Here is a 24,774-nt window from a genome sequence, read left to right as displayed (position 1 = left end):
AGTGGTCGACAAACTCATTAGTCAACAGAGCCAAATATCAACAGTACGATTGAAATTTCTTTTGAGAGCCAAATTTTTTAAACTTAAACTTCTTCTAACGCCACTTCTTCAAAATAGACTCACCCAGGCTGTGGTATTTTGTGGAAGAGCCACACTCAAGGGGCCAAAGAGCCGCATGTGGCTTGCGAGCCGCAGTTTGCGGACCACAGAACTAGGGTATGAATGGCAATTTAATTGAGTTTGTAATTTTCCCAAGCCAGGGGCAAAAATAATTTGTTTTTATCTTCATGCCTAAAGTCATGTCAGGTTCCCAGACATCAATAGGATTTGATCAAGATGCTTGGGTTTTGGCTGAAGACATTTGTGCAATGGCTTATGTTGTTAAGGTTTCCAAAAGTAGATGGAAGAGAACAGCTTCTCCAGGTGCATAGAAGCTTTGGGCATTCATGTTTCAGAAGAGATGTCACACCAACAGAAGCACTACATTCTTACTACCTCCTGCTATGTTAGCCCAGAAAGTGATCACTGGTAAGCCTTCCTCCATTTATAGCTTAGATTAAAAAACAGGAGATAATTATTGGAAGATAATTTATAGAGAAAACTTACTGGTTTAAACTAAATTTACTTGTTATTCGGAGCAATGAGTTCTTTTCATTAAAATTAGATTCCCCAAGTAAGAAATAAGTTTTAAGAAATTTCCACATGCACTTTGCTTGATTTTTAAAAGTTATTTATTTAGCCTGGCTGGCGTGGCTCAGTGATTGAGCATCAACCAATGAACCAGGAGGTCATGGTTTGATTCCTGCTCAGGGCACATGCCCGGGTTGTGGGCTTGATCCCGTGTGGGGCATGCCAGAGGCAGCCGATCAATGATTCTCTCTAATCATTGATGTTTCTATCTTCCTCTTCCTCTCCCTTCCTCTCTAAAATCAATAAAAATATATTTTTTAAAAAGTTGTTTATTTTGTGACTAATTTGCAAATTTCCAGTACCTATGGTGGACCCGGAGAGCTTCCCTTAGTAATATCTATTCATATGCCACTTGTATTTGGAGTTTCAGGGGTACCTTGTCACCTAATTTTGTTGTAAATGTGGTTCATGGGTTTTTGGTTTGGCTATGTAGTTGCTCTTCTTTAATGTTGGGATTTGGAAAGATTAAAAACTATGCCACCACCACCTTCCACCTTCAACATTTTTAAGACAAGTATTTCCTACCTGTGACCATATGCCAATCAAATCCCATCAAGAATAACATTGGGAAGAAATGTTTTTAACATTTATTTCCTATGCATCCTTTTCCAGGAAGCTACTGGAGAATATATTTCATCAAAATTAAGAAATAAATCAGGAGATCCAGGAGAAAACCCCAAAATAGATTATGAGAGAGGTGGAGGGAATTCCCAAGACATTGGTGAAGTGAAACGTAAGGACAAAGTGCAGGCAACAAGCTTAACAAGTTACATGGGGGCAGGACTTCAAAGCGTAACCAGAGGGATGGCTCCAGGGGAAAAGATGGAACTGGCAAATACTGATGTGATTACTCACATTGAGAGAAGTCTTACAGCTTGGTCAGTGTTGATTGTACATTAGTGGTAACTATTTAGAAAACTGAGAAAATGAGAAAGGGAAGCACTGACTACCTTCAAGAAAGAAAAGATGTGTAAGAAAGAAAATGTAGTCAAAGTACATCACAGTGCAGCGGCAGCATAGAATGCACGCACTGATATTTACTCGCTCATAACAATATGATATTATTAATACACAGAATACTGATTTAATGAAGCCTTGTGGTAAAGCTCTGTGGAGATAGGTGGTGTGGGGGGGGAGGGAGTGCACAGGAGTAGAAAAGAGGGGAATACTTCATCTTTCCTAATAGGACATCAATTGATGCTTTCTAAAAAGTTAAAAATTACATGGTACACACATTATTTAGAAACTAGAGGCCTGGTGCACAAATTCATGCACGGGGGGGGGGGGGGGGCGTGGCCTGCAGGGATCAGCCTGCTGTGGGAGCACCACTCATCCAGGTCAGCTGAGTGGCTGTGGACCCGCCCTCTGAGCTGCTGCTTCCGCTGTCGGAGCACACTGACCACCAGGGGGCAGCTCCTGCATTGAGCGTCTGCCCCCTGGTGGTCAGTGTGCATCATAGTGACTGTTCGACTGGTTGTTCTGATCATTCCAACATTCAGTTGCTGGGCTTTTATATTTATATATACGGAAGCAATAAAGGAAAAAAAAGAAAGCAAAGAGTTCTAAGTGATTGCCTCTGCAGAAAAGGATTTGAATTTGAGGGGAAGATGTCTGGTTATTATTATAAGCCAGTTAATTCTATTTTATTTTAAAGCTATGCAAGTGCAAGTCTTTGGTTAAAGTTAAAATGCATCTCTACTGGAGAAACCAAGATGGCGGCATAGGTAAACACCTAAACTGCTGCCTCGCACAACAATTTCAAAACTACAACTAAAAGACAGAACGGACACCATCCAGAACCACAGGAAAGCTGGCTGAGTGAAAATTCTACAACTAGAAGGAAAGAGAAAACCTCACAGAGAATTGGAGGTACGGCAAAGGGGCTTTGTGCGCGCAGAGAGGAAGGGCGGCTGAGAGCCTGGCTGACTTTCTCTGGCAAAAGGGGGAAGGAAGCCTCCGACCGCACTGAACCCCAGTTCTGACTGCACTGAACCCCAGTTCCGGGCGAACCCCTGGGGACCCATGCTCTTACGGGGGGAGTCTGGACTCTCGGGCGGAGACTCGAGCTGGGAAAGGCAGAAGTCTGAAGGCGCACGCGGGCCAGTGTGCACAAAGGCTGCGGAGGTTGCCACAGGCTTTCCCTAGTGGAAGGGAGTCAGAGGATCCTGACTGCACTGAGCCCCAGTTCTGACTGCAGTGAACCCCAGTTCCAGGCGAGCCCCTGGGGACCCACGCTCTTGTGGGGGGAGTCTGGACTCTCGGGCGGAGACTCGGGAGCTGGGGAAGGCGGAGGACTGAAAGTGCGCACGCGCGCGTGCCAGTGCGCACAAAGGCTGCGGAAGTTGCCACAGGCTTTCCCTAGTGGAAGGGAGTCAGAGGATTCTGACTGCACTGAGCCCCAGCTCTGACTGCAGTGAACCCCAGTTCCAGGCGAGCCCCTGGGGACCCACGCTCTTGTGGGGGGAGTCTGGACTCTCGGGCGGAGACTCGGGAGCCAGGGAAGGCAAAGGACTGAAAGTGCGCACGCGCGCGCGTGCCAGTGCGCACAAAGGCTGCGGAGGTTGCCACAGGCTTTCCCTAGTGGAAGGGAGTAAGAGGCTCCTGATGGCACTGAGCCCCAGTTCTGACTGCAGTGAACCCCAGTTCCAGGCGAGCCCCTGGGGACCTACGCTCTTGTGGGGGGAGTCTGGACTCTCAGGCGGAGACTAGAGCTGGGGAAGGCAGAGGACTGAAAGCGCACATGCGCGCAAGGGCAAGGCTGACAGGAAGCCAAGACTGAGACTCCACCCCATCCAAGCTGAGCACAGAGGCTATTGCAATTTGGCAAGTCTAATCCTATAAGGCTGTCTCCAGCACCGAACTTCTCCCAGCATAGACACAGCTGATCCTTACAGCCAACTGGCCCGGAGGTCAATTCTTCCCAGTGATATCAACAACAATAAAGACTTAATTACAACAAGGCTGTACACACAGTCCACAAAGGGGTGCACCAAGAGTGTCCACCTCAGGTTAACTGGGGAAGCAGACCCACTGGGCCATATTGGAAACCTAGCACAAATATCTACCTTACCAACTCAGGGAATCAATGAAAATGCGGGGTCAAAGAATCAGATCACAAACGAAAGAAATGGAGGAAAACAAACGACTGGATATAGAATTCAAAACCACGGTTATAAGACTTTTTAAGAATATCCTAGAAAAGGCCGATAAATATAACGAGACCCTCGAAGATATGAAAAAGGACCAACTAGAAATTAAACATACACTGACTGAAATAAAAAATATTATACAGAGACCCAGAAACAGAACAGAGGAACACAAGAATCAAGTCAAAGAATTGAAATACAAAGAAGCAAAAAACACTCAACCGAAAAAGCAAAAAGCAAAAAAAAAAATCCAAAAAGTTGAAGATAATGTAAGAAGACTCTGGGACAACTTCAAGCGTACCAACATCAGAATTATAGGGGTGCCAGAAGAAGAGAGAGAGCAAGATGCTGAAAACCTATTTGAAGAAATAATGACCGAAAACTTCCCCCACCTGGTGAAAGAAATAGACTTACAAGTCCAGGAAGCCCACAGAACCCCAAACAAAAGGAATCCAAAGAGGACCACACCAAGACACATCATAATTAAAATGCCAAGAGCAAAAGACAAAGAGAGAATCTTAAAAGCAGCAAGAGAAAAACAGTTAATTACCTACAAGGGAGCACCCATACGACTGTCAGCTGACTTCTCAACAGAAACTATGCAGGCCAGACAGGAGTGGCAAGAAATTTTCAATGTGATGAACAGCAAGAACCTACAACCAAGATTACTCTACCCAGCAAAGCTATCATTCAGAATTGAAGGGCAGATAAAGAGCTTCACAGATAAGAAAAAGCTGAAGGAGTTCATCACCACCAAACCAGTATTATATGAAATGCTGAAAGGTATTCTTAAAGAAGAGGAAGAAGAAAAAAGTAAAGAGAAAAATTATGAACAACAAATACATATCTATCAACAAGCGAACCTAAAAATCAAGTGAATTAAAAACCTGAGGAACAGAATAATCTGGTGAATATAATAGAATCAGGGGCATAGAAAGGGAGTGGACTGATAATTCTCAGGGGGAAAGGGGTATGGGGGGTTCATGAAGAGAATGTACAAAAATCATACACCTATGGATGAGGACAGTGGGGGGGAGGTAAGGGCAGAAGGTGGGGTGGGAAATGGGTGGAGGGGAGCTATGAGGGGAAAAAGGAGAAATAATTGTAATAATCTGAATAAAGATTTATTTAAAAAAAATTTAAAAAAATGCATCTATACTAATAAAAGGGTAATATGCTAATTAGACCAGACATCTTCTGGACTACTGTCCGGACGTCCTTTTGGACAAAGCCATGGTGGTGGGGCCAAGGCAGAGGCAGTTAGGGGTGATCAGGCCAGCAGGGGAGAGCAGTTAGGGGGATCAGGCTGGCAGGGGAGAGCAGTTAGGGGGATCAGATCGACAGGCAGGTGAGCAGTTAGGAGCCAGCAGTCCCGGATTGTGAGAGGGATGTCCCAGATTGGAGAGGGTGCAGGCTGGGCTGAGGGATCCCCCTCCTGTGCACGAATTTCATGCACCAGGCCTCTAGTTTTTATGTAAACAAAGTTGTCATTCAGAAAGTAAACTTTTGATACACCTCTGCAAGATCACACAGAAGAAACCAACAATTCCTTTGCCTTTCTTCTTCCATTTCCAACTGGAATAGATCCACACATCCCCCTCACAGAAGACTCTACTGCAGCAGCCTCAGAAGATCTGTTTGGAAGCTGAACCAAGGTTTGAGGATGCTCTCCAGGTAGCCCTGAATATCAGGGCATTCTGGGACCTTGCTAGGATGTGTGGGCCACAGGTGTCCTCGTTTTGTTCTAGGCAGTGGCCCTTAACCAGGTATCAGCCTTTCAAAGACACACGTGCCAGGGCTTCTTCTATGCAGGTCCAAAGCAAAGTTCATTGTAGTGGACACTGTGATGAGGTCACGCCTAGTTGGCCAGGTCAAGTGATGGTGTAAAGGTCACAGGAGGAGTGACCTAGTGGGACAGTGGTGGTAAAAGGGCTCTGAGGCAGGCCAGGCCTCTGAGTCAAATTACACAAATGATGACATTTAGCAATGCTCCCTCTGCTCCTCCATGCAACCTCCATGCTCACTATACATCCTTGATTGTCTTCCCTAAGCTGGGGAAACAAACCCTGGGTCATACTTCTGTGTCTTTTACCCTCCAAAGCACTGGCCCTGTTCCAACATTGCTATTTGGTGTGTGAGGAAGCTGGGCCTAAAGGGGTGGGGTGCTGGGATGAACCTTTCCCTCAGTGGGCCAGAACCCAAGCACCTTCATCCCGGGTGCTCCTCAACCCCAAATGGGCCTCTCAGCACCTCCCACTGGATGTGGAGAGTTCTCCAGAACTCTTTTTATCTTCCCAAATGAAACTCTGCATCCACTAAACACTAACTTCCCACCTCCAACCCCACCCTCAAGAAACTACTATTCTTCCTGCCTCTGCGAATGTGACTTTTGAGGGACCTCATGTCAGTGGAATCACACAGCATTTGTCCTTTTCTGTCTAGCTTAGTTCACTCAGCAGAATGTCATCAAAACCATTAAATTTGTTAATGTTCTTTTGCCTCTTTGATTAGAATCTGTTCATTTCTAGTTAAAACTGAAAAAATATTCTTAGAAATTATGATAGATAAATGATATATTAAGGGAAACCATTTTGTCTTTGTTTATAAAAACAAAGGGACAAGAGAAAGCATTTTCCTAGTTTTCTAAAAAGAGTTTATGCCTGGCTGGTGTGGCTCAATGGTTGAGCATCGACCTATGAGCCATGAGGTTGCTGGTTCGATTCCCAATCAGGGCACATGCCTGGGTTGTGGGCTCGATCCCTAGTGTGGGGCGAGCAGGAGGCAACTGATCAGTGATTCTCTCTCATCATTGATGTTTCTAGCTCTCTCCCTCTCCCTTCCTCTCTGAAATCAATAAGAATATATTTTTCTAAAAAAGAGTTCATAAATAGAATATGCAGTAAAGTGATGTTATGTAACATCAAAGTGACCTGTGGAAGCAAAGGTGCAAATTACCTGGAACAATGCTAATTATTGTCTAATTATTGTCTAACTCTTAATTCAGTTATCCTATGATTTTATTTACTTTGGAGGAACAATATTTTAAAGTTTTTGTTTAAATAAATGAGAGCAGCAAATTGCTTTAGTGACTTTATTGGTAATTTTAAGCACTTCAGAACATAGGTTTTTATTTTTATCCCTGAAAGAAAACGTGAATGAACATAATTGATCTTTTTAGAGAAAACAACAAACAAACAAAAAAACAATGTAGGAAAGGGGGTGTAAAAAATAAATAAGGAAAGAGAAACAAATTCTTAGCATATTTTTCTTTCATGTATTCTCACTGAAAAAAAACCTAAGAAAAAATAAACTGAGAAGCAAAATTAATCCTAATTAGGTTCATTTTGGGAAAGCAATCCCTTTGCATGATTACCCATTGTGAGGTGTATAATTGGCCCCCTCTGTGCAATGAACACCTCACTGTGGAGGGAAAGGGCCTGGAGACTGATCATCCTGGACTCACTCCTGATCTGTACCTCAATACCCAAAGCGGTAGTGGACTGACAGAGGAGAAAAACATCTCAAAGACATAGAATCAAAGAATGCATGGCCTCTCAGAATGGATGTTAAAGGAGGCAAATATGAGATTCCCCAGACAATCAAACCTATGGATGACCTGGTATAGGATTTGGTGATGATTTTTATGGTGGAGATCATACTAACACTACCTGGAAGATGAAATCTTGCTAATTCTTTGTGATTGCCACTCATGCTATTCACATATTTTGGATTAAGAATGATAATGAAATGTGAACATACCCAATTTTTCATACCTGTGTAATGACCAAGTTAATCTAAACTTTCAAAGGTAACTAACTCAGTGGCACTGCCCCACAAGCTCCTCCCAGGCGTGGGAGGCAATGTTTCATCAACACATTCCAGGAAAAATGGACTGGTAGAGCGTGGTGGAGTAAGATGGCCTCAGTGACATTTCTTACCCAAGACCTCGCTGCCCACAGCATTCCTGCAGGGTTACAGGTATCCATTCTGGATAGACTTCTCTGTACACTTTTTTTCTTGCACATGCTAAAACTTTGTGCCTTCCCTTTATTCTATCATAATAAAGCTTAGTGGGTAAAATAGCAGTTAAGGTACATTTAATCTTTTCACCATTTATTCAGTACCTATTATGTGTTCAAGGGACTGTGCTATGCCCTGGGGAGTAAAAAGGAATCAATAATTGAAGTCATCCTCAACAAGTTCACACTCAGGCAGGGAGACAGACATTTAGATTAATGGATCTCAAAATTTGCATCTGGGAGCTTTGCAAAAAACGCTGATGCTTGGACCCACTCTAGACCAACTGAATAAAAAATGTCTAGGCTGGCAGGTGGGGTCCAGGGGGATAAATAAGTGCCACTAAAGTGGTGTCATTAAGTGTGCTAAGGGAGGGAGTAACTAGTTATAACTGAGAGGGAACTGAGGAAGATGTGTAGGAAAATTACATTCAAGTGTGACTACAAAGGATGAGTAGGGTTTTGTGAGACAAACAAGGAGTGGGGTAGAAGATTCCAGTCAAACGGGATAAAGGAGTTGAGAGGGCAGCCTGTGTGAGGTACAGGAAATAGAGTTTCTGCCATTAAGGAATTCTAGAACCAATCATGGGAAAGATAGCACTGACATAATTCTGAACCTGTGGTAACAGTGACCCACAAAAGGTGTACAGAATGCTCCACCAAGGATGCTCATCTGAAGAGATCAAGCCTCCAACCTGAAAATAAAACATGTTAATAATCCACACTTTCCTGTTTTATGTTTTCAATCAGCAGTTTTCACTTCAGGTTTGTTATTTGATGGCCCAGTAACAATGATCCCCCGCCCCATTACCATTTGATAATGGTTTGAACTGCCCTTCCAATAAGTCCTTGCTTTTTGACCCTCCCTTATTTTCACTTAGAAGTCAATGAATGCAAGATTTCTGATTTCCATCCTAGTCCCCTCTGGGGTGAAGGGGAGGAGTGGCGAGCAGGTGTTTATGAGTCTGTGCACAGGTGTGGGTGTGGATGTAGCCTGAGCATCCAGCTGCAGAACCTCAGTTTAAGTTTTGGGGTTTGCAGCCTATCTATTGTCTCTTCCTCCTGATGTATCACATCAAACCACAATGGTGAAGCAGCCATACTGCTAGTGGGTCAGGGATAGGTCCTGAGGACCCAAAGTTGACTAAGATTATTCCATTCCCCTTGGATAGTTACTAGCCAGGGATTTTCACTCATCCAGGCCTAAGGCAATCATCTGATGGCATTCCAACAGCCTAGTGACTGATTGGCCAGGAATTGGCACAGGACTTAGCTGTTTCAATTGGAGAGAAAATTCTCTTTCCCTTTGGATGTGAGTGAAGAAACATGTAGACTCTGGAGTCTCTGGCAGCCATTGCACTTTGAACTTACTGTGATATTGCCGATATATTCCAACACTGCACCAACACATTCCATTACTGTATAAGTCTATCTACGGTAGATTATTCATAAAGGTGGCCACTGACAAATTCTTCATCCCTTTATGTATGAGGTCCTCCTCTCACCAAGAAGTGAAATCTATTCTGCCCCTCCCTTGAATCTGGGCTGTCATTGGAACTTCCTTTCCCCAACAGAATATGACGGAAGTGATGTTCTGGGACTTTCCAGCTCAGGCTTTCAGCAGTGGTTCTTGTCTTCTTTGACCCTCTTGGGATCCAGCTGCCATGGAAAGCAGCTCAGGCTAGACCACTAAACAATGAGAAACCATGGGAAGAGAGAGTGGCCAACCTGCTCCCAGCTTCCCAGCCACCCAGCTCAAATGCTGACATGTGACTGAAGCCATCTGAACCAACACCAGGTGGAGTAGAAGAACCATGTCACCGAACCACAGAGTCCTGAGAAATAGTAACTCATGTTATTTAAGCTCCCCAGTGTGTGATGGTTTATCATACAGAAATAAATGATTCTCAGGGCGAGTTGGGTCTTCTGTTACTTAAATGGAGTCTTCACTGGTTTGTTTCCATAGGCTTAAAGTTAAAATGCTGTCAGCCACTAGTAACCAAAAAATCCAACTCAATAAGGATATTTATTATCTTCATGATATGAAATCCCATGTTAGGGCCACAGCAGGATTGGTTAATGTAACTATTTTCTCTCTTTTCCGCGTCCAGTGCGGCTAGAGAGCGGGTCCAGTTCCTGAGTAGAGGAGCTGGGGATTGAGAGATAAAAGAAAAAAAGAGACAAGACACAAAATGGAAGGAAAAAGCTGGGACCACCGTCCTCTTCTGATGGAGGGACAATGACCCAAAGCCCATGCAGCGTGTTTATTTTATACCCCCAAATACCAGGAAGTTTCACCAAAAGTCAAGACAAAGGAGATTATTTGCATTCTTGAGTAGGCCTGAGCATTCCTGGTGCTTGACTGGATTTATATATCAAAGTCCCACTACCTGACACCTGGGCAAAGGTAAGAGTCAGTGCTGATAACACATCTGCCTTTTTGGCAAATGTGTATCCAAGACACGACTTTGCCTGTCCCTTTGGGTTCAGCTGACAATAATTAAAGAAATGCCCATGTGCCTTCCCAGGGGGCCCTCTACAGGTTAATGGTTCAGTGGTTTCATTAAGGACCCATAGCCTTCCCATTTTCCACGCTGTCATCCCCAGAGTTCCTCAGGTTACCTCCTGTCAGGGATGTAAGAGGTTGCAAAAAGCCAGACATCACATCCAGACAGACAACATCCAGCAGGAATCAAGGAATATTTCTTCTTTATATGGCTTTTTAAGAGTGAGGAAACTTTTCCCAACATCAGGATTCATTAGCTTAAACTTGTTTTAAACTAATTACAGGAAAAGTGGAGTACCAAGACTAGCTTACATGAACCAGTTTACCCTAGCCATGTAGAAGGTGGACACCTGGACCAAGGTGTGTTTCTGCCAGCAAGAAAAAAGGGCATGGTTGCTGCACTGGTAACCATGGTGTCTACTACAACATGAAATTAACATTTACCATGGAATGAAACAGACACTCTTGAAAGACAGGCAGCCTTTACCCAGCAGCCTTAAGTGATCTCTGCTTCTGTTCTTCCACACACATCTCTGCCTCCCCCGCCACCTCCCCCCACCACCATCCAAATGTCAGTTTTCAAGGTAGAAAGCTACTCAAAACCCCAATCTAGCAGTTAGGGTCCTGGCAGGAAGCAGAAGGAATTCTTGGGAGGAGATTTGGAAGAGAATGTGATGAAGGGACCATTTACTGCAGTGCAGTCATGGTTCAACAGCCCATCAGATGATACTGTTACCCAGGGACCAGCAACAATGGGAGGCAGACATCACTTCCCCAGGCTTAAGAGGCATGGGGCAGAGAACTGTAGTTCCTGGAGCTTGATATGATACAATGCAAAAGGAAGCCCAATAAGAACTGTCCTCACAGAGGCATACAGATCTGCCAGGCCTGGGTGTGGTCAGGACAGAGAGGAGGGAAGAAATACCCCAGCCACTCTCCGTGGGCTCCAGTCTGTAGCTGGCACCCCTTTTGGTGAAGAGCCATTAATAATGCCTATAGGCCTTTGGGGCACAGAGCATTACAGAGAAGGCAGAGAATAGATTTAGATAATGAGTGGAGAATCAATGAGTTAATTGACCAAAAAACTGGAACATTTTATTGAAGTAGTTCAGAATCCAGATAGTTTAGTCACTATTACCATTCACTAATACTCATTTCTAGTCATCTGTGGCTAACTCAAAAAATGTCCAATACTGCTTCTCTTCCGCAGCCAGTCAGGAAAACAAAACTGCATTCCTGCCCGGGTCAGGAGCCCTGTTCCTTACAGGCTGCTAAAGGTGTTGTTAATGCCTCTGTGATGACCTGTGAGAGGAGAAGGGAGGTTGTAAACAAAGTACATCAATTAATTCAAGGCTGACTGTGTAGTTGAAGAGAGAGTTTGTTTCACTGTTGAGAAAACAGAGACGTTCCCTAGGATTGAAATCATGGTGCCATGGAACAGTTCTCAGGTCTGGTTCAGAGCTGACAGCACCAAGTGTGTGCCTCCGGACTTGGAGGCAGGGCAAGCCTGGAGTTTTTACCCTGGTCCGGGCTTGGCCTCCTGGTGGCCTGCCCAAGCAGAGCCTGGGGCAGATGCAGAAGCTGGACCGGCCAGACCGGGAGAGGGCTGCCCGCTGGGGCTGGCGGCTGGTGTAACAGGTTCTAAGGCTGACTCCAAACCCCCCAGGCTACCGGATTACAAGGGTCTGGAGACTTGGGGCGGGAGGCCAGGGCTAGGGATCGGGTCGTGTTTTAGAAAGGAACACGGATCCCAGGTGGGAGACCCAGTGCTTACCTTCGCTCGGCGCAGAAAAGCTGCGCGACCCTGGGCAGACACCTGAGCCACACTTCCGCCCAGTCTCACCTGAAAAGCAGGAGGGGCCACACGTGGGTGCTGGACTCCCAAGGGAGCGCGACCCGGATCCGGGTTAGCCGGTCTCCAACCCAACCAGACCCGAGTCCCCACCCATATCTCCTCCCCCGCGGGCATCCCTCGGGTACCTTCGCGATCTCTCTTCCACCGTCCGGCCTTCAGTAGAAAGATTAAAGTTTCGGGTCGGAGTGCGACAGGGGCCCGGTACGCCGGCCGAGGAGGACTTCCGCAGGGCACACAGTCCCTGTGCCCTGGTCCCGCAGGGGGCGCTTAGTTCCAGCCCCGGAGGCCCCGCGCAGGAGTACAGTCCCCGCCGCCCGCCCCCAGGGCAGAGCTCACTGAATCCGCCCCGGAGGCGGAAGCAACAGGGAGTCGCCCCCACCTGTCGGCCTCCGCCCTCAGTCCCTGGCTCCTCTCTTCTCCCTCGCTCCGGGGGCAGGGAACCTGCCGAGGCGGGGAGGGAGGGCCCCAGCGCGCGTGCACACGCGTGAGGGCGAGTGTGCGGGCGGGGGCCGGGGCCGTGGGGCGCATGCTCACACGCGCCCGTGACGTGAGCGCCCGGACCGGCGGCCGGAGGCAGGGCTGAGCGGGGCGACGGGCGGAGGACCCGGGAGGAGAGTGGAAGAGAGCAGATCCCAGAGCAGAGCTGGGGAGCAGAACAGCAGCAGGATCCGCCCAGGCTTCCGCGCTCCCAGCCGTAGCCCCACCGCCGGCAGCCCGGGCGCGAAGCCACTACCGCCAGCAGTCACCGCCGCGCCGGCCGCCTCGGGCCGGGCGGGGCATGAGCGCTGAGGGGCCGCGGCCGCCCCCCGCACCGCCCGGCGCGTCCTGGCTGTGACCGGGGCGGGGGCGTGCGGCCACACTCGGGCCGGGGCCCATGGGCGCGCTGAGCCGGGCGCCGGGGCGCTGAGCGCTGGCGGGCGCGGCCGGAGGAGCCATGGACTGCAGCCTCGTGCGGACGCTCGTGCAGAGATACGTGAGTGCTGCCCTCGGGAGGTCCGGGACCCGGGCGGGAACGGGACCCGGGGAACAGACACCGTCGCCCCTAGTCCCCGATCCCGCTGCGGCCGCCAGCCCGGGGTCCCTGACGGCTTGGGCGGCCTCCTGAAGCTGGCCGTCTTCCGGGGGACGAGCAGGACGCAGGGAGGACCTACGGAGTTTGCACCCTCGGGCTTCCGACGGGTGCAGCGCGCCCACACTCGGCCCCGGCCCCCACTTGCTCCCGGTGCACAGCCGCGTCCCTCCCCGGAGCCCGCGCTGGGATGGAGCTGTCCCGGCAGATCTTAGGCTCAGCTCAGGGCTCAGTGCCGGAGGGATGTTCAGGTTCGGCCTCCGCCTGTCACTTCTCCAGGCGGATTAGGAGATTGGGAGGGTTACACTTCTACAGGAAAAGGCGGTGATTTTGCTTGTTTGCCACACCACTGGGGGATTCAGAAGTGAAGTTTGGAATCTTTTTTTCCTGAAAGTAACCAATCAGCTCAGAGGCCCCGGGTGTTCTGAAGTCCCCTGGAATCCATCTTCCTTGGTGACCGGGTGGTGAGGTCAGGGGGAAGGCCGGGAGGGGAAAAGTTAGTTTTGTTTTACATCACACCGAGGGAAAACTGCGTGTGGCAGTGATCGCTGGCACTGGATAGCAAAAGGGGGTGTGTGTGCCGAGAGAAAGAAAACTCTCCGGAGGGTGTTGTTTCCTGGCCACTGTCTTTAACAAGAGGCTCGTTGTTCCCCAGCGGCTGCCGGCCCCTGCCCGAGGTTAGTCACAGGTTTGAGAAGTCCAGCGCACGGAGGTTTGGGACCAGAAGAGGGCTTTATGATGGGAACTTCGTTTTCCCCCCCTGGTATAGGAATTACCATAGGCAGTCCTTCATATTTATGAGCTTTCTTTGAGAAGGAGATCTTGGCACAAGGTGAAAGTTTCTTTTCATCCAAGGGGAACGCCAAATCAATGCTTATCTCCTGAATCTAGTCACTATCCAGAAGACTCAGAATCTGTCTAGGGAACTTGTGTGCACCTTTGGTAGTTCTTCCCTTATGAAAGTCAGTTACCTTAAGTGGAGAGAACTTATCTCTCTCTCTCTCTCTCTCTCTCTCTCTCTCTCTCTCTCTCTTCCTCTCTCTGATTCTAGCTTAGCTGATGAAAGACTCATGTTATTTCCCAAAGTCCATACTGTAATGTGAGTGGTAAACATCAGGTGCCACCTTTGTGTGTGTTTTTTTAGAAAAACCAATAATAGTGACCATAGGTAACCAGATTTATACGAGAAATGTTTTCTTGGCCAGGAACCTTCTTTTCTCAGCTGTATTTCCCAGGAGGTGTGGGTCCCTACGCCAGTTATTTTCAAACTGCCTCGGTTTCCTCAAAGGGAAAATGTACTCAACCTATTTTTCGAATTAATTTTAACCTTCTTCCAACTCTAACATTTTGCAGTAAAAAGAAGGGTTGAATTGTGAGAAGTAAAGCGCAGTTTTGTCCCCATGAGAGGTGAAGGGTGGGTGGGACATCTTTCCTCTTCCTCTGACCTGGCCCAGGTGCACTGACTGGTGGGTCTGACCTTACCACGCGTTCCGGACTCCTTCATCCTGAGACTGGGCGGACATTATGTCCAATTTTTGTGTATCTTTTACTCTCTCACTTCCTCTAGGCCTTCAGCTGTTTTTTGTTATATCAATCTATAGAAATGTCAATGTAATTTACATTTTAAAATTCCCTTTTGCTATGTTATTAGACTTAAGAAAAAAATTTTTCTCTCAAATCCAAGTGGTAAATATTTTTTAATGGACTTTACCAGCATATGCATTGTTGGTAATGTCCCTGGACTGCAAGTTATGGGATACTATTATTATGTCTATTTTTCTGCACTTTTTTTTTTCAGTCTGGTCATTTGGCTACTACACCATATTCACATACAAAGTCATTCATTTCTATGCTATTAAGCTCATGTCCATGCTATTAAACTAATTTGACCTTTCCCAGAAACAGACATGATCTGTTTTCTTATAATTTGGTTATCTTTCCAAAGATGTGTAGGACCACATTATATTTCCTTTTGGTAGAGGAGGGAAAAGTCTGGGGTTGACCATTCAAATTTCCTGCAGTTGTGGCTTAAACCCCTTCTCTGGTAGTGATCACATAGTCAGAATTTCTAGGAGAAAGAAAACTTCTCAGCTGCTTCTGATGCATGAGGGTTGCCAAACGATAAAGAAGTCCTTAGAAAACATTGCTGTAGGTATTTTATTCTGGGTTAATTCCAAAGGGATAGAATGGGCAAGTAAATGAGAGCATTCTGTTCCAGGATTGGATGTATATACAGCCGCAGGTGGCAAAGCATATATTACTGGTTGTTTGAATGTCTGGAGGGATATAAGCCATTTAGAGATGTTTTGTATTTATAAATAGAACAGTGCGTATGTATCATGCAGTAGTTTGATTTGTGTGTGTGTGCGTGTGTGTTTGTTATTTTTTCCGAGGATATTTTTTCCATTGATTTTTAGAGAGAGTGGAAGGGAGAGGGAGAGGGAGAGGGAGAGGGAGAGAGAAACATCCATGTGAGAGAGACACATCGATTGGTTGCCTCCTGAATGTGCCCTGATCAGGGCCGGGGATCGAGCCTGCAACCGAGGTATGTGCCCTTGACCGGAATCGAACCCGTGACCCTTCAGTTGGAGGGCCGACACTTTATCCGCTGAGCCAACTGGCTAGGGCCGATCTGTTAAAGAAATTTTTAACCAAATGGATAGAAAACTAATGTTATCTCCTTTTTGTAGATGTGAGGTAGAAAAATTAAATTCTGAAAGAAATAGTACACCTTCCTGAGTTACCTATAGATTCTGTAGGCATAGTTACAGTGTAATCTTGGGCACGTTGTTTCTTTTTCTCTGCCTCAGTTTTCTTATCTGAGAATAATAGAAGTACCCATTTTCTAGGGTTATTTTAGGGATTAAGTGAATTCATACAGGCCTAGAGCTAAGAATGGTGCCTGGCTCCGGGGAAGTGCTCAGTGAATTTATCACTGCTCGCTGTTAACATAATGTTGTTGATTATGCTGTTAACATAATTTTGGGAAGGTGGGCAAGGAGAGAGCAAGCATTTCTGGTGGTCAGTTAGCAGGGGCCTGGGATGCAGTAAAGAGGTAAACTGGGCACCCTGCTATTGAGCAGAGTGTAGGCCTCAGATAAGATTTGGCAAACTTTAAAACAAGGGTGTGCTAAAATACGGCAGGCCAAACAAAAAGTCTACAGGCCACGTTTGGCCATAACCTTTATTTATGGGTGAGCCGCCTTCTAGGCCTGGACAACCTCACTGGCAGGATGCTTCCTTTTCTCCCTCTCATCCATGCTCCACCTTTAGGAGATTTGACTTTAAAGTTCTGTAGATCAAGAGCTTTCTTTAGTTGTGTCTCTGTAATTTGTTTTCAATTCTTTAGCCTGGGTATTGCTTACTGGTTTTGTTTTGCTGCTTGTCAAAGTTTCTACTTGTTTCCATCTTATAATGTTTGCTTTCTAGGATATTTCTTACATTTTAAGATAGCAAACTTAAGAAAAACCGGGTGGTTTTCCTTGCTGACAGTAGATATTTGGTTTTGAAGCAGTTTGTTACATTAGGATTTTCTTTATAAGGGAAAAAATAAACATTATTAGTCCCTGGAGAAGCTTGGCTATATTAGAGTGCTTTAAACCTTCTAAAAAGTCCAACCACTTTTATTTATTTTTTTATTGTCTAAAGTTTTATATATGCCTTCTTTTTTCCCCTATTGACCCCGCCCTTCCCACCCCTGAGGGCAAGCCCCCACCACTCCAGTGTCTGTGTCCATTGTTTATGCTATTATGCATGCATGCAAGTTCTTTGGTTGATCTGTAAACCCCCTGCCCCCCATCTCCCCTGCCATTTGTCTCTGGATCTATTTTTGTTCATCAAATTATGTTGATCATTATATCCCACATATGAGTGAGATCATGTGATATTTATCTTTCTCCAACTGGCTTATTTCGAGTAGCATAATGCTCTCCAGTTCCATCCATGCTGTTGCAAATGGTAAAAGTTCCTTCTTTTTTATAGCAGCGCAATGTTCCATTGTATAGATCAGTGGTCGGCAAACCGTGGCTCGCGAGCCACATGCGGCTCTTTGGCCCCTTGAGTGTGGCTCTTCCCCAAAATACCACGGCCTGGGTGAGTATTTTGAAGAAGTGGCATTAGAAGAAGTTTAAGTTTAAAAAATTTGGCTCTCAAAAGAAATTTCAATCGTTGTACTGTTGATATTTGGCTCTGTTGACTAATGAGTTTGCCGACCACTGGTATAGATGTACCAGTTTTCTAATCCACTCATGTGCTGATGGACACTTAGGTTGTTTCCAAATCTTAGCTATTGTAAATTGTGCTGCTATGAAGTTCAACCACTTTATACATGCACATGTGTCTACTTTTGTTTATTTTTTTTATCACCAAATGGTACCTGTGAGGTTTCTTGTTCTAAAAGGCAAACTTATTTGTTTGACTCAGTTATACCACTTTATTTTAAAAACTTAAAAAGCTGCATGATTTTGGAGTTGTCTTTCCTAATACAGCTTCACATGTTGAAACGGGGGCCTTCCTGTTGTTCAGCTCCTGGAGTCTACACCACCTGATTGCTAAGTTGAGCCACTTTCACCACCAAGGCTTCAGGTGTTTGAAATAGGTGACCCTTAGGCGTATTATCCATGACTAATAGTTGGTCTGGCTCTGGCAGTATAAAGCAAGGCTGTAGTACGGCCTTGTAAAGTGTTTACACTTGGGTTTACCAAGCCCAATACCTGTTTTCAGGACTTGTGTTTTAACTGGACATTTTAAAGCATCTGCCTCGATGTATAATTCAACCTTGACATTGTAGATATTAAGTTAAATTTTTTCTATTGTTTTTTCAAACCTTTTTAAATGCCTGCTTATTAGGAACAAGGGATTTTGAGGTAGTTTTATTTCATGCCAGAGGGTAAATTTAGTAACACAGGAGAAAAGGAATGTATATTACTGGGTTTTGCTATAGTCAGTTAAATTTCTAGGGATGAGAAAACTGCATTGACTCTACTGACGAACATATCTGTTTAATTATACAGGAAGTTCTCTGTTTGCAGATATGCTGGGACCATCTGTTCCAATGGGTTAATATGAGATGGTTAGATCCCCAAGTCCCAGACTTATAAATACTTTTTTAAAATCAAGTTAAATGTAGGCAAAAATGCTATTTATGTGCAGTGAAAATCAATGAAAAGCAATTTTTACAGCACTAGAAATTCAACAGGATTGGATAGGGGTTGTTTTTGCTTTCACTTGGATACTGGTATCCGAGAAAAACAAAATAGATCGTGGAGGTCAAAGATCAGCATCAAAGCCTACCAAACTCTGGTTCAGACCCTGCCTTGGCCTCTGATTGTGAAACCAACATGGGCAGGCTCACTGATGTCTTCATGCTTGGTTTTATCTTGAAATGGAAGTGATTATTGGGCCTCCCTGAGGGGTAGCTTGGAGGATTGAGCGGGTGCAGTGTTTGCATAGGTAGGTGTGCAGGCAAGGGACATCTTGTTTGAAATGTGGATTTAATGCTGCTCAGCAACCCTGCGATTCTCACCTGCTTTCTCAGACCTCTATACCCCTTCTTCTTCATGTGGAGAATGGGCGACCTTGCCTTGTATTTCATGGAGAGAACTGCCGTATCCCTCTCCCACTCATCTGACCAGCTCTTCCCGTTTTAGGTCTTGCCTCGCTCCTGGTGTAGGGCAAGGACCTCGTTCTGATAAAGGCCTGTCCCCATTCTGATAAAGGCCTGTCCCATAGTTGTGCTTGGGGTACCCCCACAGCCCTCCCTGCAATATGTAATCATACCTTCAACCATCCTTTTTTAAAAAATAAACTTTCTTGACCCTACATTCCCCTCCTGATGTTATCCCCACTTCTTTGTTTATTTTCTTGTCCTATTTATTTTTTAAATATATTTTTATTGATTTCAAAGAGGAGGGGAGAGGGAGAGAGAGTAGAAACATCAATGATGAGAGAGAAACTGATCAGCTGCCTCCTGCACATCCCACACTGGGGGTTGAGTCCACAACCTGGGCATATGCCAATGACCAGGAATCGAACCATGACCTCCTGGTTCATAGGTCGACACTCAACCACTGAGCCATGCTGGCTGGGCTACTTTCTTGTTTTAGATGGTTAAAATGTTTACTCCATTTATGTGCTTCTTTAAATTTGTTTTAATTAAGTTTATTAACCTACAGTTAATAAAATTATGTAGGTTTCAAGTGTACAGTTCTACATAATAAGTCATCTGTATATTGCATTGTGTGTTTATCACCCAAAGTCAAATTTCCTCGTGCCACTATATATTTGACCTAGACAGCTAAAGGTGGGCACTCTCTTCACCATCTCCATACCTCCTAGCTGGCTCCCTCCAGCGGTCACCTTTCTGCCCTCATGCTGGAACCTCGGAAACACTGAATGTACTCCCAGCATACATTTAGTGAGTGCCTTTGGTAAATCGGTGAGCCACACAGTAAGAAGACACCAAATCCTTGTCCCTATGGCACTTTGGATTGGGGCCTGGAAGGCAGGAACCATCACATGAATAAATGTTGGGAGTGTGCTGGAAAGTGACAGGTGCTGGAAACCCTAGAGTGGAGTGGGGGACTGTAAGTTGGGATTTGCAGGCCTTACTGAGCAGCAGCCTGAAGGGGCGAGTGACAGACCAGGAGGTATGCGTCCCAGGCAGAAAGAAAGGCCATGGAGTATAAAGTAGCATCAGCAGCCCCACAGCCTCTCCTGATTGTAGATGGCCCTTATCAGGCCACCCCTGTCCCTTTTCCATCAATACCTCTGCCTTGGAGGACACCCCAAATACCTTCTTTATGTTTGTAGATCCCAATTTGCTTTCTGAATCTCAGCTTCTCCCCACTACGCCCGAACAATCCTGGTGCAGGGTGTGGTCGGCACTGCGCCAGCATCTGCTGAATGAGTGATTACCCTTCTTATCATTATTGTTAATAAGGACGTGGAAGAAGTTGCCCTTGGGCGCTTCTGAAGGAAACTGTATGGTACTTACAAGGACAGTTTTTAAAATCATGTTTACTGTCACTTCAAACCTTTGGATTCTCTTTCCTTGGTATATTTCATAGAGTTATAAACGTGTGGAAATGAACTGGGAAGGCCTCTCACTTAACAAACAGTAAATTGGAGGGTGTTAAGTCCCCAAGGTCGCAGCTCATAGTCCCTGCACCTCCAATGGGCCAACCTGACTTGGTTATGTTCCGTGTGCAGTAAGTATGTCACCGTGCCTGACTCGGGCTCTCTCGGTGAATTGTGGGCTGACCCTCTCATAATGGGGGACCCTAGGATTTGTTTCCTCTTCTCTTGCCCTCATTCCTTAGACCATGGGGCCTGGGAAGGAGAGACCAGCAGCAGTGCCCCTCTTGTGGAGTCCGGTCAAGAACAAGTGCTCTTAATGGGTCCCTGCTGGGACCCAACCTCCCTTGAAACAGTGTGCAGAACTTTTTGCATATATGCTTTTTGGTTTCTGGGCAGGGGTTTCCCAATTTTTGTTAGCTTCTCAGAGGAGTGCCTGCCCTTTTGAAAGCTAAGAACTCTTGTCGGAGAACACACACCGGCCCTTTGAATATGTTGCCATTGGCCCATTCAGTGGCTTTAGAACTATTTGCAATTCTTGTCAACATTTAAATATGGATGCGTCTACATAAATTTACCCACTTTTGGTGTAATGTGGCAATGCCTCACTGTGTGGCTTCCCCACGACCACAGCTGCTGGAGCGAGCAGCCACTCTCAGAGTTTAGTACTGTCCTGTGGCTTCCTGGTCACTGCACCTGAGCTGCTTGTGACACGCCCTCACCCCCAGGAAGCATACTGGCTCTTCCGGTTTCGTGGACACTTGAGGAGCTTAAACGCAAACTGTTCACATTGTTTTGCAAGTTGCTAATGTGCTTTACCTGCTTCCGTCCCCTGATGTTCTCTCTTTGTTTTAGAATGTACATGACGATGGTCGTCAAGAGCCCAGGAAGTTTCTATTTCCTTTGGTGTGTATCCTGGGAAGGAAGCCCTTTTAGCAGTATCTACAGGAGGGTAGTTGGCTTACTTGTGCTGGCACGCCCGGATAGGAAAAAAACCAAAACATTAGAACCAAAAGAGAGGATTTTAGGTTTCCTCTATCAACCGTTACTTTTGTAACCTGGGCACAGGCCAGACCCAAACATGTGAGCACTGTGGGCAAGTTAATCATTAGTTGTCTCTTCAAACCAATCCTTTAAGTCGTTTTTTCACCTTTTTAAGTGGAGTGGGAAGAAACTCATTTTCTATGAATAAAAATGATCTACTTCATGTTCCCCAAAAGGAATTTGTTAGTAACATATTTATACTTATTTGCAATTGCCTTTTCTTTCAGTGTTTTGTTTTTTTCAAAATCATACATGATTTAATTGAGTTAGTCATTCTCTAAGGATAAAGCTAATCTAGGTGGATATAGTTTTAAATTCCTACTCTGAATGTATTTATGTAGACACTTCCGACCTTTCCTGATTTTCTGTCAGCAAAATGTTTCCCATTTTCCTGTGGTTTTAATTTTATTTTTTATGGGATTCAGAATCAGAGCAGTTCTTGGGAGTCACATTAAAAGGTTTACAGATGAGACAATAGAAGAAGTCACTTTTTCAGGGAGACAGCAGTATGCCATGCATTATTTGGTATCAAAATTTCCATTAGCTGGCTGCACTCAGGGTTGGTGGTCCATTGAGAAATTTGCCATCTGTTTTTTGCATGTAAAAGAGAATTTAACAAAGATAGGTTGGCACTGGAAGGAAGTTTTTTTAACTTCCATTCATTTTACTTTTGCTCTGTTGCAGCAGCGCCTGTCTCATGGATTATGTAATTGGTAGAGACCGAAGTTAACCAGAACCTTACTTGAGATTTATGCCAGCAATGATCTTCTAGATCGGGGTGCCAACAGCCTTTTGGATGGCAGCCCTGTCTCTAATCCTGCTCTGTGCCTGGCAATTCACTTAACCCCCAGAGGCAACTGTAAAATGACACTAATGGCATTTGTTGTCTCTGCTTCTCTGGGTCATGAGGACCAAATGAACTCATGGACGTGAAAATAATTTGTGCATTGTAAAGGGCTGTAAAAATAACTCAGGAAAGCACTGTCAGTTTCTTGTATATTTCATGTGACAAAGGTAATTGTTTTTGGCTCAGAAAGGGAATGAAAAATAAGATCATTTTTCCTGGTTTACAAGACAAGAGAGTTTCAAGAGAAGGTTTGTTCCTTGTGAAAAAGACTCTTTGGCCAAAGGCCAGTAAATTAAGAGTTCAACAGAGGTGGGAGAATGTGTAGCCTGGGAAATGCGGCATCTCCATCCTTATTCTACTTGTCCCCTCTCTTCATGCCCCCCAAAAGGGAGTAAAAAGTAGAGGACTGCGGTGAAAGACACCCTGGTTACTGTGCATACAGGCACCTCCCTCAAGCAGCCTGGGACAGCTTGGTACCCTTTCAGAGAGAGAAGGGAGCTGTCCTTCATTTATGTCTGCTGTGCTGGGTCCTCCCCAAGAGTTTCAGCCAGAATCTCTCACTTTATCTTCACAGCAACCCTGTGAAGGAGTGCTGTGTGTATTCTGCACAAGAACACTGACCTCTGCGTAGCAGATACAGGTGGCCCTTTTGTCTAACTAACCGGCGTCCTGTACAGGAGTAAGGTTTATCTGCGGCTAAGGATGATCAGGTGTGTAGTTTGCCTAGTTCAGCCCCAGTTTATGTTGTTGTCGTAGTATACTAATTAAGAGTGTCCTTTTTTTCACTCACAGTTCACTAGGGAGATCACTTCATTAAAATTTCTCCACCTCTTTTAGTTTGTTGGTGAATTTATCCTCAGGTGGACTTGCACGGACCTGCTTTTCCCTTTATGAGCTTAGATTTCGGTAAACTGCTGAGGGGAACAGCCTACCTGCGCGTTGCTGTAGACTTTTCAGGAGGATGTGTAAGCTAGTAGTAAACTAAAGAATGAAAGTCTTCTTTGGAGTCTTCAGATGTGAAATCCAGAGAAATTAGGGTTCATTACCAACATCTGCTTCTAGGTGCATGTGTACAGAGAAGGGGAGGGAAGGAGGGGGAGAAAGAGAGAAAGATAAATAGATAATAACTTTATTTAACCTTAATTATATCCTAAAATTCCTATCTCTAAATTCAGTTACATTGGAGATTAGGACTTCAATATAAGAATTTTGAGGGAACAAAATTCAGTCCATAGCAGTATACTATTAAAAGTAGGCACTGATTAGATTGTAAATATTGAAATAGGTGGGGAATATCAAAGAGGAAAGTTTGAAAAAGCACATTACTTGCTTACTGTTTTATCAAATAATTACAGAAACAGATGTTCCACGAAATCTGGAAAAGTAAAAGGAGATAAACATTTAGTGGGAATGGGTTTTTTTTTTTAATTTAGGCGATTGGACCATTATTAAATATAATAGACAACAACTTCTAAGATTTGATCAGATCTACTTAAGGTTGTATGCATTTGTATCTTTCTCTTTTCCTTTTGATTCATCTTCTTTGGTAGGAGAATGGTGGTTGGTATTTTAAAAGGCTATATGGTATATTGTTTGGGGTTTTGTATTACCCCAAACAATATACCACAGTGTCTGGCTGTTGACAGGACAGATGTCACAATATATGCCACATAACTGGATTGGACACATTTGCTTATTACATGGAGGCTGCTGGGCAACGATCCAGTTCTTTCAGTAAATGGAATTGCATTTTAGGGACTTCCTGTTCTGTTGACCTGCCTCTGTACAGGATGACATTTTACCTTTGGCAGAATTGGAAAGTGATAATTGGAAGTTAAACTGGAAATATTAGTTAAATAATAGGGACATGTGATCAATCTCTGCGATTATCTGTAGTAGTGGGACCAAAACATGCTGTTAGCGCTCATGCTATGTTACCCAAACTTCTGTTAACTTCATGTGTTTTCATGGCAGTCTGTGAGTTTTCAAATCAACTGTCTACCTCTGTTTTGTTTTGTTTGTTTGTTTTGTTTTTAAATCACAGCCTTATTATCTTACATGAAATATTTGCTCATGCTATTATAAGCATATATTAGAAATTATATAAAACTAGAGACCCAGTACACGAAATTCGTGCACGGGTGTGTGTGTGTCCCTCAGCCCAGCCTGCACCCTCTCCAATCTGGGACCCCTGGAGGGATGTCCGACTGCCCATTTAGGCCTAAATGGGCAGTCGGACATCCCTCTCACAATCCAGGACTGCTGGCTCCCAACTGCTTGCCTGCCTGCCCTCCTGATTACCCCTAACTGCTTCTGCCTGCCAGCCTGATCACCCCCCTAACCATTCCCCTGACAGCCTGATTGATGCCTAACTGCTCCCCTGCCAGCCTGTTTGCCCCTAACTGCCCTCCCCTTCAGGCCTGGTCACCCCTAACTGCCCTCCCCTGCAGGCCTGGTCATCCCTAACTGCCCTCCTCTGCAGGCCTGGTCCCCCCCAACTGCCCTCCCCTGCAGGCCTGGGTCTCCC

The 24,774-nt window shown here is 45.3% G+C and overlaps 1 protein-coding gene and 1 long non-coding RNA gene across 6 annotated transcripts in view; one reads left to right on the top strand and one right to left on the bottom strand.

Annotated features, from left to right (window-relative positions):
* Nucleotides 1-11,427: 11,427 nt before the first annotated feature.
* Nucleotides 11,428-12,968, bottom strand: LOC308245041. Its single transcript, XR_013960196.1, has 3 exons — nt 12,339-12,968; nt 12,133-12,201; nt 11,428-11,660 (listed from the first exon to the last, which is right to left on the bottom strand). It is a non-coding gene; the product is annotated as an uncharacterized lncRNA (long non-coding RNA).
* Nucleotides 12,969-13,013: 45 nt separating this feature from the next.
* ATP11A (ATPase phospholipid transporting 11A) overlaps nt 13,014-24,774 on the top strand; it is a 142,633-nt gene continuing 130,872 nt past the window's right edge. For all 5 annotated transcript variants that reach the window (XR_013960194.1, XR_013960195.1, XM_080661614.1 and 2 more), the window contains exon 1: nt 13,014-13,186. Coding sequence is in view for 3 of the 5 variants with exons in the window: in XM_080661614.1 (XP_080517740.1) it covers nt 13,148-13,186 (39 nt within the window). In the remaining 2 variants the exon portion in view is untranslated. The remainder of the gene's footprint in view (nt 13,187-24,774) is intronic.

Source organism: Plecotus auritus (assembly GCF_963455305.1).
Source record: "Plecotus auritus genome assembly, chromosome: 3".
Lineage (NCBI taxonomy): Eukaryota > Metazoa > Chordata > Mammalia > Chiroptera > Vespertilionidae > Plecotus > Plecotus auritus.
Note: the sequence above shows the minus strand (reverse complement) of the source record. Positions and strands in the feature narration are given on the sequence as shown.